This window comes from Dysidea avara, chromosome 6 (genome assembly GCF_963678975.1).
Source record: "Dysidea avara chromosome 6, odDysAvar1.4, whole genome shotgun sequence".
In the NCBI taxonomy this organism is placed as follows: Eukaryota; Metazoa; Porifera; class Demospongiae; order Dictyoceratida; family Dysideidae; genus Dysidea; species Dysidea avara.
Window position 1 is genome coordinate 36,290,713 of NC_089277.1, and position 16,245 is coordinate 36,306,957.

The following is a 16,245-nucleotide window of genomic DNA, read 5'->3' on the forward strand; positions in this document are numbered from 1 at the left end:
CTGCTCTATTAGAGTATATCAATCTTGCATTGCATTTAATACAAGCACTGAATGAGTTACTCGGAGCACTTAATTTAGCCTTCTATTAGTGGTATCTCGTAAACTATAGCTAATGGGCTTTTGCTCCCGAAAATTTGGACTTTTATACTAAAATTGTGGACCTTTTGGTTAAATTATGAACCTTTTTGCTAAAATTGTGGACCTTTTTACTGAAATTGTGGACCTTTTTTTCCAAGAAGGCGGTTCTTCAGAACCCCCCGAACCCCCCTGGCTACGGGCCTGCAATGTCCAGTGTGTCCTATAGAACCTAAACCCACAATGAAAAACACTCATTTAGTCTAGCGGTGTAAACTTGTAGTAGCAGGGGCGGATCTAGGAGCTGGCAAGGGGAGGGGCACAAACAGGCTAAGTTGTAGGTGGTTGGGGAGAGCCAGATTCTCTTGTCAGTTGCTGCATTTTTGAAACAGCAAATAATCACCTATTACTTAGCAGTGTCTCACTGTTGATTTTGGCCTTTGCAGATGGCTGTGAAGTCTTAAAAGCTGTTTTAAAGGCCCCCGAATGTCTTATCCAACATCAACGCGATAATTATTTTTAGAGGCGCTTAGTACGAACGAAGGTGCCGGGTGACAATTTCCAGGGCCGTAGCCAGACATTTATCTGGGTAGGTTCTTTTAGAAGAAAAGTGAACCTTTTTTGAGGCACTTTATATGGATTACATTATGGTGTGTGAAACTAGGGGGGTCTGGGGGCATCCCCCCCCCCCCCCCCAGGAAATGTTTTGAAAATAGACACTAAAAGATTGAATTTAGTGGCACTTCAGTCAATAAAAATAACAACTTTTAGGTAGGCTCAAGACCAGCTATTTGGATGACATCTGGGAAACATCTCTACTGCTACTGTAATTATACCAACTGTGATTAGCTATACCATCTGTGCCTATAATATATTGGAATGTCACAGTGAATAAGAATGGGAAAGATTGAATGCTCTTTTGGATCGTGCATTGAAGCATGGATGCTATTTATGGGCTCTGCATGGGAGGGGCTTTCCCACCAAAATTTTATATTATGAAAGTTCTAGTTTAGACAACAAATATGGTTTTGTAAATAAATTAAGCAATTACATACAGATTTTAAACGAAAATGTAATTGTGACTGTTCTATTAGAGTGATTGTTTTGTTAGAGTGATTGTTCTATTAGGGTGGTTGACTGCTCTATTAGAGTATCTCGATCTTGCATTGCATTACAAGCACTGAATGAGCCAGCTACTCGGAGCTCTTAATTTAGCTTCTTATTAGTGGGTTTATTAAACTGGAGCTAATGGACTTTTGCTACTGAAAATTTGGACTTGTATACTAAAATTGTGGACCTTTTTGCTAAAATTGTGGACCTTTTTACTGAAATTGTGGACCTTTTCCCCAAGAGGGCGGTTCTTCCGAACCCCCCCTGGCTACGGGACAGATAGTTTGACTTTGGTTTCAGGTGAATTTGTAATAAATGCTAGTAAAATGTGCATATTTTCATGAGTTTTATAAACTGATCTTGGTCTGATGTAAAGTTTAGTATTTTAATCAGACTCAGAAGTCAATATGGCCTGGCTCCTCCACGAGGGGGGGAGATTTGTCCCAAATGCCCCATCCTGGATCCGCCATTGAGTAGTGCATTATTCTACTGGTTGTCAGGAATCATCCAACTAAAACAGGTTTGCCCTTGACTTTGTGACTATTATAGCAGAAGTTATAATATCATGGCAGAAATTTGTCCATTATGCTCCTAATTATGTTCGATTATGCCAGCATTATGCTTTATGCTTTACATCCCCTATTATGCCAAAAATTACGCCGGCGTAATCGATGCAAACCTACAGACAGGCAAATGATAGAAACTCATGATCAGTCAACATCTTACGAACATTAAATATTAAAGATTTCCAGTGGAGAATAAGTACATAGGTTGAAAAACCAGTAGGTTGAAAAATCTTGTTAACAGCCATCATTTCTTGCCCTATGTAAAATACATGCATTTGTACTAAATGTGACCCTATTTTGGAAAACCATACATTTGGGCACATACAAGATTAGTGGGAATGCTCAATTGAAAATGTCAGTGATTTTTATAAAATTAACTTTTTTGCATATTCTGATAAAGCAACTATTAAGCCTTCTTGCTGTGAAATTTCACACCCATAGCTTTTTTATTCTAGGAGATATACTCAATTATATCAGGCTATGTAGTAGTTTCACAATGCGTGGGACAGCAATTAACTTACAAATTGGGTGATTTGTTCATTCCCAAAACCAAACATTTTCTTGTCTTAAGACAATAATACAAGTGATTTAATTGAGGAAAAGCACATAGAACACATGATTAAACTCTCAAAGATATCTTTTCATCCATTTTAGATTGTGAGAAAGGAGATCTTTGTCAACAAAGTGATTTGTCATCAATTTGTCACACCTGATCACTATACACTTCAATGAAAAGTTAGTTTGTTATGTATTAGATAGTAAATTAGCCATATCTTTGGAATGCTTTAATGTATCAACACAAAATTTTCACACAAGGTAGATAACCACTCCGGCAGTGCTTCATTGTAGCTATAAAAAAGAAAATAGGACATTATACTAAACCTTTGTAGACTACTAAAATTCTGTCAAAACTGATTCTTAAAATGTGACCCTATTTTGGAAAGCCATACATTTGGGAACATTGGCCAACTTTCTTTTTTATAGCTAAAATGAAGCACTGAGTAGTTATGCGAAAATTTTGTGATGATGCAATGAAGCATTCCAAAGATATGGTTAATTATCTAATACATAACAAACTAACTTTCCATTATCAGTGTATAGTACTGCATAGTGATTAGATGTGATAAATTGATGACAAACCACTTTGTTGACAAAAAATCTCCATTTTTACAATCTAAAATGGATGAAAAGAGATCTTTGAGAGTTTAACCATGTGTTCTATGTGCTTTTCCTCAATTAAATCACTTGTATTCTTGTCTTAAGACAAGAAAATGTTTGGTTTTGGGAATGAACAAATCACCCAATTTGTAAGTTAATTGCTGTCCCATGCATTGTGAAACTACTACATGGTCTGATATAATTGAGTATATCTCCTAGAATAAAGAAGCTATGGGTGTGAAATTTCACAGCAAAAAGGCTTAACAGTTGCTTTATCAGAATTTGCAAAAAAGTTAAGTTTAAAAAAATTGCTGAAATTTTCAATTGAGCATTCCACAAATTTTTCATGTGCCCAAATGTATGGTTTTCCAAAATATGGTCACAAATTATCATTTCCTTAAACAGGTGGTCATCTATTAGGATTATAGAAGAAACCACACTATATGCATGATTTTTAGCAAACCACATGGCACTAGATTGTGACATTTTAGTTTGACTCTGCTTGATGTAATCCATGCCCAGGCCAGATCTCATTTATGAAGGAATCTTTCTTTAACAACTTAATAGGTTAAAGCATTTAGGTAATCCTAAAATGTATTTTTGGGCCTGGTTATGCCTAAACATCACTGGCAAGGTGCCAGGATGGTTTTTTCGTGTTCACTGTCATCATTGCCTAAACATCACTGCCATGGCCGCCCTTTTTTTGGCCAGAAAGACCCAAACCTCTATGCTCCCTAAAGTACAGTACTACATATTGTATTTCTGCCTTCACATTAAAGTTACCTACTATGCAATGTCAAGGACAGCAAATTAAGGGAGGCCAGTGAAAAATCTACGATTTTCATTGGTTACAATGCCCCTTGAAAGCCACTATGTGGTAGCACACCAAGGATGCACGATTATAGTTATTGTATAGGATTAACTGGTTATGATTTAGTATACGTAATAGATTATCAATTATCACAGAGTGTTGAGAAAGTCCTCAATAGTCAGTGTTTAGATCTGTGATTTCTTACTTTTCATCAAATTTTAATTCGTCAAAGCTGATTAATTGTGAAGTCTTTTGAGTCCTTTCATCAGTATTTCCTGTTGTACTGTAGTTTAGTATTACTGTATGACACAACAAAATAGTATTACAGTATATATACCTATACTAACTCAGCAGGATTGAAACAATTAAATAATTCAAAAAATTCCAATATCAAGGCAAAACGGACTACAAATCTGTAAATGACGAGGTAAATGACCTCAATGGTTTTCAGTATTACGGCCTGTGATCTATATTCATTCAAGCCTAAGTAAAATTTTTGGACTAGTATATAGTTCCAACATGAAAACATAGGTGGAATAAATACAGGCAAGAGTTCATAATATTAAGAGAGGGAGATTATCAAACACTCAATGTACCCTGTACAAAAGCACTGCCACAAGTTCACCTTTTAATGAAATTAATACCTCTCCTAATATGGAGAAGTATTGATTGGTGTGTAAAACACCAATCACCAATCACCAATCACCATGTTTAATACAACTCCACTGGTAAAAGAGAACTGTTGATAGGCATTGAATGTGGTGAAGCAACAGAGTGAAGTTTTGATACTGTACTAGTGGCAGTGCATTAGATAAATGCATTCCAGTTAGATACTCTCCCTTACTACTACTGTATTATGAACTCTTGATACAGGCAGTATGTGAATTATGCTATGTGAGTTTTTAGCTAAATACCATAGCTGTGTCCACTGGCATAGTAATTTATATTGTTAATATAATTTTATATCAATTTTGATCTTCAAAATAATTATTATTACATTAAGAGAAACATTCAAGTACACTACAACCGTTACCTCCCATGTTGGAAGAAACAGTCATTGCCTTTTTGTACCAAGAGTCAGGACTAAATATGGAAAGAATAGTTTTTACTATAAAGGTAAGCAGATTTGGAACTCACTGAATGCCTCAATTTACACCGCAGCTACTCTTGGACAACTTAAACACTTATATAAATCTCATTTTAGCTAATTTTTACTTGCATGTATGTTGATGTGTATGTAATTATATTGTATGTTATGTACGGGCACTGCTGAAAAGCAGTAGTTTTCTACTGATGCAGTCTTCCCAAAAAAACAACAAAAAAACCCACACAATTTTGAAATTGTACACTTGTTTTAATCAACAAAATTACTACACAAATTAGATCATGTGGACAATGTTAACAGTTAGTAGTTGGAGAATATCTGAATCCTCTAGTTGTCATTGTCACTAACATAAATATCACCATTCTTGTTGACAGCTATTCCACAAGGATAAGAAAATTCACCATCACCAGATCCTGTAGATCCAAACTTGTATACAAGATTTCCAAATGGGTCAAATATCACAACTTGATGATTGTAATTATCAGTCACTAAGATGAAGTCATTTGGGTCAATAGTGATGCCACATGAACAACATAACTCATCATCATGGTTACTGAACTTGTCAATGTAATCACCACCCAGAGTAAACCTGTATATGCAGTTATGACACCAGTCAACCACAAGTAACTCATCATTACTAGTAACTGCTACATCATAAGGATGACCCAATTGTCCTCTCCCAACAGTCTGGTGGAATGTACCATCAGTAAGAAGCACTGAGATGCGATCATGATCAGCAACATACACTTTACCATTGTGTACTGTGAGGCCTCTAGGACACATCATTTATTATTATAATGAAATTTTGTTTAAACACACCAGTTGTAACAGAACTTTTCAGTACTGTGAAGCTAATTGATTGCCAATAATCACAAGTAGCTACTCAGTATTGAAACTCATCTATATCATCATATTTTTACATTGAAGCAAAAATTTCTGGTATTTCCCACCCCTACTTTTTCTCTGCCCTACACAATAATACATACTAAAACATTTAAACAAAATAGAAACCCACCATCAAATATTCAAACACATGGGTGGACATTATATGGAATGATATGGGATGATACCACTGTTTTCAGCAAGGTTCAAAGGTGAGACATCAATGCACATAGCTACATAACACTTCTCCAGTTCATACAGGATTTCAACCCCAAACTGGAATCTATCGGTTTTGCCTAAATTGAACTTTTCTGCATACTATAATAATTATTATTTCTGTATTATAATTTAATACGTAGTGTAAGTCTTTCCAGGGCTCCTGTAATGATGATCTACCCTGTAGGTATCATCAGTGCATGGTACCCCTGAGTCTAGATCCCTGTATTTATGTTGTGTATTACAATATAATAAGACGTTTCTCATCATCATTTAAGCATTGTGATTGGCTGGCAGGGCAGGATAGCCAAACTTTTTGTGATGCCAAGGTCTAGCTAGTTACACATTGCATTAGCTAGGTAATTATGAACCACAGTAGTTGTTCATAATAAGAATTTTGTCTATATATTTTGCCAAAATTCTAATAGAACACTCACCTAAACACCACCTTAGAAAGCTCCCCAAACCACAAATGAAGTCTTGGAAATTAATTTGAATGGGTATTGGTCCACTAGTCAAAAGGAACCAGGAAAATAGAAATTGTTGAAAAAATCAAAAATCAAGTTAAACAAATCAGCATGTATATATAACTGTTCTAGGACTACAATGGAGCATGTAAAATTCTTTAAAGCCTAACACTTGAAAGTGACATGCACAGATCTCTATATGAACTCATTATATACGTATGGTAGAGACTAAGGGAAAACATAGTTTCTATAAATCAGGAGCAGATAAATAGGAATATTTCTCAGTGTATAGCTACTCCATACCATAAAGTGTATATACACAACAACTAGCTACATGTAATTATTCTTACATGCATGGGATTAATTGTGTAGCATCAATTTCAGCATATATACTCGTCAAGCTTTCCTGATTATCCAATAATAATATATCACTATCAATGGTATGTACCATATCTATTAAGTCCAAATAGAGATCTGTCTGAAGCTATTTCAGCTTTTAGGATTTGACATGTCCCATGGAGCAGTTTACCATGCTGACTTGCTTGATTCCTGGTACAGTATTTCAGCAATCTCTATTTACCAAATGAAAACATTTTTACACTAGTTTAAAGTTGCTAATAAATCTGTAAGAGTGTTCAAAACGCTTTAAACCATTATAATCATAATAGATTATTCTATATAATATTATGAGACCCGGTCTGCAAAAAGAGGTCTTATAGCCTTTTCAATTACATGTACTTGGCAACTTGTAATTGAAAAGGCTATAAGACATTGCCTTCATTGCCACATTGTTCATTTGAACGCATCAAACGTATGCAGAACCATGCTGTCCATTTGTGTAGATGTCTTCACAAGTATGACCATGTTAGTCATCATTACCACTCAGTGAACTGGTTACCTATTAAACTATTAGTCCAGTATCGCTCTCTTTGTGCTCTGCATAGAATGTTCAAGTACCAACATTTACCATTAGATCCACCAATTGTGTTTGGTAGTACACACTCTAATAACCATAAGTACTTTAGGTTTAAGGAAGAAAATCCATCCTTCCTGGAGGAGACTGAGTGTGGCCCCGACTAGACATTGGGTGACCTGCAGTTCAAATTCTGGAGTTGGAGGGAATGTTTTCCTTACTTTGGCCCCTTTTCTGTTACACCTTTTCAGCTATAAGTCACTAAGTCTAAGTCCTTGCAATTAGGTTAGGTAATCCTATTAAGGCTGCAGCACATGTTGCTGTCAGACCTTCAGTGCTGGTCACTGTAAAGCGCTAATAACAATAACAATAACACTCCTACCATACTAGAACTTCTGCAATTTTTGCTCAGCCGATGCAATGTCGATTGTCTTTTGCACAAAAACATTTTAGATATAAGTCAACTATGTGGTGGAATGCTTTACCTGAGGAAATGGTGATGGCAAGAGATTTTTCTGATGAACTGTTTTTATGTTTATTGTCAATTACTTAATTGATTTTGTAATTATTTTCTGTATGTTTTGTGTTGTATTCTTGTGGTTGTATCATGTGTCATGTACTATATACCAAGTGTATGTAGTGTTTTTTTTGTTGTTGTGTGTACTCAACCGGGGAAGAACGGCTGGGGCCGACTGGTTTTGAGTTTAAATTATAAATCAAATCAAATCAAATGTAACTTGACTTGTGAATGGGGTATCACCCTGAAATTCGTTCCCTGTATACCCCCAACATAGCACTATGGCTTGGTGTAATATGAAGGTGATAGATTGAAAACATGAGGAGGTATGACTAGTCAAACTTGACAATTTGGAAAGGCTTTAAGACCTCTTTCGCAGACCGGGTCACAATTATAGTCATTGTATAGTGAAATACATGTAGAGAACTATAGTGATGAAAATTAATGATTGTAGCCAAGAGCATAGAAGTAAATTATGGAGATGGTATATATGTAGAGAAACTATATTATTTACGTACATAGTGTGTGAAGAACGCTCAACATAATGCTTTATGTGTCTAGGTGTCAAGGGTATGCCCCCCACAAGAAACTTTGTGACAAAAAGGTAGCCTTCAGTTGGCAACAATTTATTTGGGATGCATCTAACATTAAAATCAATGTTTTGTAAATGACTGCATGTTCTATTACGGTACCATGATCTTTCAAAGTAAGAGGTCTGAGATTAAAATGGAGTGACTCTAGCCTCCATATGCCTTCTGTTACTACACGATGATAGCTAGAAGAAGAAGTAGAAGAAGTAATAATAATGTAAATAATTGAACAATGTTTTGTTTATATTATTTTTAGTACGATATTAGCTAAGTGCCTGAAACATTAATTATAATGCTAACATAATATTCAGTGAGTGCTATCCCACTAAGGGGCTCACAGTCTGTGGGGAATACAGGGAATATCAGAAACATGTAGCTAAAATGCAGAGTAATCATGCTATACAATAAATATTTGCTACGCTTGTAATAGAAATAAAAGTTAGTCTAATAGAACAGTCATGTATATAACATGACTCATTTGTTAGAGTATACACCTTTACAAAAGCGCTACATCTAATTTAACAAAACATGGGAAGTGAGGTATAAATACTCAAAACTATTAGTAGAATTTTGGAGTACTGTAGCACAACGTAATAGATAAAATTTAACATGTACTGGGACAATTGTGATTATCAGTGAAATAGCTACTAATAACTTAACATGATATGATCTTTGTAGCTGCCTTAGTGTAATAGAAAACATTGTATTTGATTAACAGATGTTATGATTGGTACTAATATACTTCATCAGGAGCTTACACTGTGGATGTTCAGCAGATCAAATTCTTCTCTTTGTTACAGACATTGCTCTTGATAAGGGATATACAGTTTGTGCGGCATTTTTGGATCTTAGGAAGGCATTTGACTCTTTAGATCATAGTATCCTTTTGGATTGCTTTCATAAACTTGGTACAGAGTTGTTGTGGTTTCGTCATTATCTTGCTGATCGACAGCAAAGAGTCAAGTTTGGTGACTCATACCCTGATTGGGAAACTGTGTTGGGTAGCATTCCCGAAGGCAGTGCATTGGGACCCCTTTTATTTTTGATCTATGTAAATGATAATGCTCCTACAAGTAAAGAATGGAGTTTTAGTTCAGTTGCCTGATGATACTTGTTGTGGAGATGACCACTCTTCTGTTTCTCAAATGCTCTGTGAGGATTTATGTTTGCTACATTCATGGGTCAGGAACAGTTGAATGAGTTTTAACATTAAGAAATCAAATGTGATGTGGTTATTTCTCGGTCTTGAAGATCTATTGAGGCTCCACCAGTTTTGTTGGATGGCTCGCCTCTAACAAAGGTTGTTACTCAGAAGCACTTGGGTGTTGTAATTGACAATGACTTTCGGTAGACTTCTTATATTTCAACTCTATGCAAGAAAATGGCATATTCTTTATACTTAATTGGCTGCCACCAGAGGAATCTACCTGTGGCTATTTTGAAACTTCTTGTAAATTCTCTTGTACTATCTCACCTACACTGCACTATGTGGTGTCTGTTTGGGGGCTATCTTTGAGTCATGACCTACAGTTCAGATTGGAGAGGATGTTTAATCGTGCTGTTAGGGTAGTTTATGGACTGAGGAATGTTAGTCCTCTGTGGAAAAAGTTTGGGTGGCTTTCTGTTCAATCACTGATCCAACACCATTGTTTGCTTATGTTGTACCGCCATTATCATAGTGACACAGAAAATACTATATTATTGAGTCCACCAATCAATTTGGCAGACATATCACACTATGACACCAGAACCACCCCTTATTTTGCTGCCCCATGTCGATTTAGACTTTCATTTACTCAGAAATGTTTTGTTCAAAAGAGACCTATACTGGTGGACCATCTTTTATCTTTAAGCCAAATAGTTATTATGGCTTTAAGAAGCTAAAGTTACAGCATCTTTTGGAAAATGACCGATTTAGTAAATTTTAGTTTGGTTTGTAATAATTCTTTGTGTTATAGTTAACTGTTTTTTGCTGTGTTTATTGTATTTGTAGTATCTCTATGTATGTTTGTTGAACTTTATGTTGTTGTATGTATGTGTGCCCCTCTGGCAGGGAAGAGCGGCTTTGTCCGACTGTTTAGAGGTAATAAACAAACAATCAATCATCGATCAATCAACTTTAGATTGAAATTGTAACCATTTCCATAGTTCTTTATTTTAGTACATTAGAGCAGTGATATTCACCATTAGTGCTGAGTATTTAGTGTACATGACTGTGCCTTTGCTTTGCCACAATTAACTTAACCTGTTAATAATTATTCTGTATGCAATTGTTATAGTGTCTTGAAAGAACAGAAGTATGTTTCACTACCATTTAATTCATTAGTTACAAAACTCCTGAGAATTTCCTGAAAGCCACTATATGGTAGCACACAAAGATGTACAATAGTTATTATAGGATTAACTGGTTATGATTAGTATAATAGATTACTAATTATTACAGAGTACACGTTTTGAGAAACTATAAGTTGTAATTGCATTTCACAAAATGTGACCGAATTTGACAAAACTAGGCTTCCACACACATCCAATTTTATAACTTCAACCAACAGTAACTTGATTATTCAATAAGCTGTTGACCTAAAAGTTTTATACACATCTTCAATAGCATGGTACAGTTACAGGTCAAAATTTTGAAACCAATTACATGCACCTACCTTGAGTTATGGTGATTTGAAGTCATAAAAGTGGATGTATGTGGAAGCCTTGTTTTGCCAAATTCAGCCACAAATTAGCATTTTCATAATTTCATTTGTTAAAAGACTCAGTAATTCATCTTATAACACACAAAGGACTTATTGTCTGGATTTTAAAATTTCATGAATTGGTTGCTTTCATCAAATTTCAATTTGTCAAACATCAGTAAGCACCTCAAAAGTCAGTGTTCTTATCTGTGATTTCTTACTTTTTATCAAATTTCAATTTGTCAAAGCTGATTAGTGATTAATTGTGATTCCTTTATCAATAATTAGTATTACTGTTTGACACAACAAAATGGTATTCCAATACTACCTCTGTCTTTAGTCAGTATTAATATTGAAATGAATAAATCAAAACACTTCCAATATCAAGGTAAAATGGACTACAAATCTGTTAATGACTCCAATGGTTTTCAGTATTGTGATTTCTTAGTAGTAGCTAATTTACTAAAGCTAAGTTCACATCAATAAGCTTATAATCCACTCTAATTCACACTCTGAAAGTACATATAACAAACACAACACATTTATATAGTCACAGTAGAGAATGTTCTAGAGCTACAAAAGAAATTAAAAGTTACTAAAATAAGTTAGTATCAAGTACAAGAAACTAAAATATATAATATAAACATTAGTCTACGTGCGTACTTAAAGATCATTGTCTCTATATTATTATTTGTTGTATTGTGCAGACCTCAAGAAGAATATATAGTTCAAAGTCTACAATACCACAAGTATTACAGCCTGTGATCTATATTTGTTTAAGCCTAAATAAAAGTTTTGGATTATATAGTAGTTCCAACATGAAAACATAGGTGGAATAAATACAGGCAGTACGTGAATTATGCTATGTGAGTTTCTAGCTAAATACCATAACTATACACTGGTATAGTGATCATCAAAATAATAATAATTCGCACAAAATGTTGTAGATTGTACACCAACAAAATCACTGCACAAACTTGATCATGTGGACAATGTAAACAGTTATTAGTTGGAGAAGATCTGAATCCTCTTGTTGTGATGGTCACTAACATAAATGTCACCATTCTCGTTAACAGCTATTCCATATGGCCATGAGAATTCACCATCACCAGATCCTGTAGATCCAAACTTGTGCACAAGATTTCCAAATGGGTCAAATATCACCACTTGATTATTGCCAGTCACTAAGATGAAGTCATTTGGGTCAATAGTGATACTCCATGGACAACACAACTCATCTCCATGGTTACTGAACTGGGCAATGTAATCACCATCCAGTGTAAACCTGTATATGCAGTTATTATCACCAACCACAAGTAACTCATCATTACTAGTAACTGCTACATCATATGGATGACCCAACTGTCCTCTCCCAATAGTCTTGTGGAATGTACCATCAGTAAGAAACACTGAGATGCACCTGTGACCCCTGTTAGTAACATACACTTTACCATTGTGTACTGTGAGACCATCAGGCAATATAATTTCACCATCGTCAGATCCATTCTTACCAAAATGCAGCAAATAGTCACCATCAATAGTAAACTTCTGTACCCTGTGGTTATCAGTAATGTACAGGTGACCTTCATCATCAAATGTAACTCCTCTAGGACAATCAAACTGACCACTATTGTATCCTCTGCTACCAATCTTCCTCACCAATTGATCCTCACCATCATATAGGTATACACAGTGATTGTAGGGGACAGCTACTGCCCATTTACCATTCCTACTAAATCCAATACCCCATGGTCTACTCATCCTACCATCATTGTTCACTATTTTAATGGGCTTGCTTAGTGAGGTGTAATCACGACTAACCACAACACTATAAGGGCTTCCGTTGATCTGTTCTCCATTGACACACACTGACACCTTCACTTCTCCAACTTGGTGTGGTACAAAACAAGCCACATAAACACCATCATTATTATCAGAGACTAGTGTTGTGTTATTGACTACTTCTAACTGGACACTCACTTGATCTGTACCTTTTCTGAAGCAATGATCACCATTATTGTCCCTTGTGATGATGGTGAACTCCACCTTTTTACCAATAATGGTGCTCTTGGGAACATCTATAGTTTGACACTGTTGAGGATCTGGTGCTGCAGTTGAGTATGATATTGCTAATGATTTGTTGGACTGTGATTCCATCAAGTTTACTAAATGATGATCCTGAAATTGTTTACTGTATGTGTGGTAGTCAATACAGCAATGACATAGGAATGAGCTACAGTCAGTACAGAAAGCTTTTATTGGTTTATCCCTGAAACATTCATCACATTCAACTTCTGGTTCATCTTCAACTGTACACTTTAGGACTAACTGATCCACCATATGATTAATAATAAAAGCATTATCAAACTCCTTCACTCCTCTTGCAGGAACTATCACTTCCTTTCTACACTGGAGACATGTGATCCTGGACTCTTCCTTCATCTTCTCCAGACGCTGTTCACAGTAGGAATGGTGACAAGGTAAAAACTTCGGCTTCTTAAATAATTTGTTACATATTGGGCAACTGAGACTATTTACAATCTTCTTCACTTGTTTAGCAGCCATCATCAAATGTGTAGTACTTAGATACTCCACCAGCTATAATAGTATACAAGTGAACACTAGAAATTATCACAGTGTTATCATACTACTGTATTTGATTTCATCATAACTGTCTAACAGCTACTATTGTACCTACTCTTTCTTCTACTCCAACTCTTTCTCCTCTTCATGCATGAACTAGACTAGGTAATCTCTCTCCATCTCAGCTCAACTCTTTTCAGTCATAAATGATATCCTTCTGCCACTGCACATCTGGCAACTTTGTTGTCATATTTATACATAGGTTTAGAAGTGCTGACTGTTCTGAAAGAATGCATTCTAGAGTGTATGATATTTCAAGCCTCTTTGCTATCCTATGAATGTGGTCACTATAATAGGGTGGTCTTATTAACAAGAGTATGTGTCTGGAACTAGACAAAGTCATTACTAACTACATGTTAATTATCTTTGTAATAACTGAAGCAGTGTTTGTAGCAAGCTGGTCTTATTAATGTGGTTATTAATATGTCTTAGCTATCTTTTGAACCAAATTACAATGTTGTCTTGTGTATAGGTGGTCTTCAGGAGGTTGCCACTAAGCAGTTTTCCTCTAATACTAGATTTAACTGTTTCTGGTTTCCAGGTTTCCAACTACTTCATGACCTTTTATAGAATTATAATGACTGTCTACTTTATGGTCCTGTGGTAAGATACTGTCATATTTTAGTCCACACTACACTCAAGTCATCCGGCTATTTATCATGGTATCATCATTACCATAAAATGGTTACTGTGTAATAAAATGTTGTCCATACAAGTGAAGTATATAGTACACTATATAACCAGTCTTATAAGACCACTTCAAGTGACTAGATTTTTTTAGCCAACCTATAGCAATAGGTGTCTTATTAATAAAGTATTGAAAATGCTTGTTTGTAACCTCATGCAGCTATTATTACAATGAAGTCTTTATAGAAGTGGTCTTGTGAGGAGTTTTGTATTGTAGATGAGGTACTGTAATCAAAGGTACATAACAAAAATGGGGAGGGAGAGTGTCTAACTAAGACATGTTCAGCCAAAATCACTGCATAGTATAGAGCATCCACACATTAGTAGAACAAAAGCTTTACCTTATTCAACACCTATCAACAGATCTATCATCAGTAAAAGTGTTAATTTGTTCAAAGATCATTGTCTATTCGATAATACCCAGTGATTTTGTACAGGCTGTGTTCGAAGTTAGACACTCTCCCTCCTTATTTTTATTATGTATTCTTGCTGTAATTAAGAGCAATCTTTGGGATCTAATTTAGTCATTGTACAGATGCTGCCAGTGTAATACTCTAATACGCTGATGGATGGTAGAGGGTCAGTGTATTAATTCTCAAGCTCTTGTCAGTTCAGTGAATTTTGGGTCATTGATAGTGGGTGGTTAATAATACTGTTCTGAGTAGTTATGCTCATCAAACTCCATGTAAATTTTGGAGTATATAGTCAAGACCTATAAAATCATAAGTTGACTACTTGTGTTTGTACTGTGTTAGTAAAGTGTTCATACAACCAAACATGTTCCTTTATATAATTTGAAATCCAAATATATCAACATTGTTATCTCAACATTTATTTGAAGACTACTAGCAAGAGTTAATTATTATTAACTCTTGCTACTAGCTATAGCCACATAATCTTAAATCAGCCATGTTATTGTCAAAATGTATATTCCTGCTTTATATGCAATGAAAAGTGATGCTAATGTAGATAGTTTATAGAAAATAAGTAGTTGTAATAATGACTTTCATTTCTCATTGTATTCTCAAGCCTATAGCACACAACAAGGTAGCTTGTGATAAATGTACTGTTGGATATATCTCTATCACTTTGTGACTTGATGATTCAAATGCTGACAGTAGCTAGTGCCAAAAAGTTGAACTAGTTTCAAGTTGGACTAGGCTTAAAATTTCAAGTGGCTGTAATTATTGCTGTTGCTCTCACTGTTAACACATACATTTTTGCTGACTGCATGGCTATTGTTTTTCAACACTGTCATATTTTTGTTCAATAGCTTGAACTGTGTTGCTATCAGCAAAATTCACCTTTGCTGCTCCTTGTACACGTCAGTGTAGGACAATCAGTTACCGTATGCAAGGAGATTTTGATGTCAGAAAAATTTGACTAATCTGACAAAATAGTCAAATTTAAATTCGTCAAATGTTTTATAAGAACCTTTAAAAGTACAGGTTTTGTCCACAATTTCTTTATTTTCGTCAACATTTTATTTGTCAAATCTGCTGAAGTGTGAATATGTCAAATTTTCTTACATCAAACTTTTCTTGCATACGGTATGTTTCCGCCAACTCAGTAAAGGTGCATACTGTAGTGTGCTACCATGTACGTACTATGATAATCAACTATGTATATAGCAGTCCATTGCTTACTGGACTGACAGCCTTATTGACTCTGTGTCTAATAAATACATTCCTTAGGGAACTAATCTTTGAAAATTACACCAAACACATACACAAGTATGTATTGCAGGGGTGGATCCACAGTTTGGCAAGGGTTTGTACCATGACCAAGATAGTAGCTATATAAAGCAGGGGGTCTTGAGGT

At 35.3% G+C, this 16,245-nt stretch overlaps 1 protein-coding gene across 1 annotated transcript; it reads right to left on the minus strand.

Annotated features, from left to right (window-relative positions):
• Nucleotides 1-12,099: 12,099 nt before the first annotated feature.
• Nucleotides 12,100-13,659, minus strand: LOC136259446 (E3 ubiquitin-protein ligase TRIM71-like). The gene has a single exon (XM_066052930.1). The coding sequence runs from the start codon at nucleotides 13,657-13,659 to the stop codon at nucleotides 12,100-12,102; it is 1,560 nt and encodes a 519-aa protein (XP_065909002.1).
• Nucleotides 13,660-16,245: the final 2,586 nt, after the last annotated feature.

Excerpts from the sequence above, each read along its gene's own strand:
- LOC136259446 (XM_066052930.1), bottom strand. The coding sequence starts at position 13,659 with ATGGCTGCTAAACAAGTGAAGAAGATTGTAAATAGTCTCAGTTGCCCA.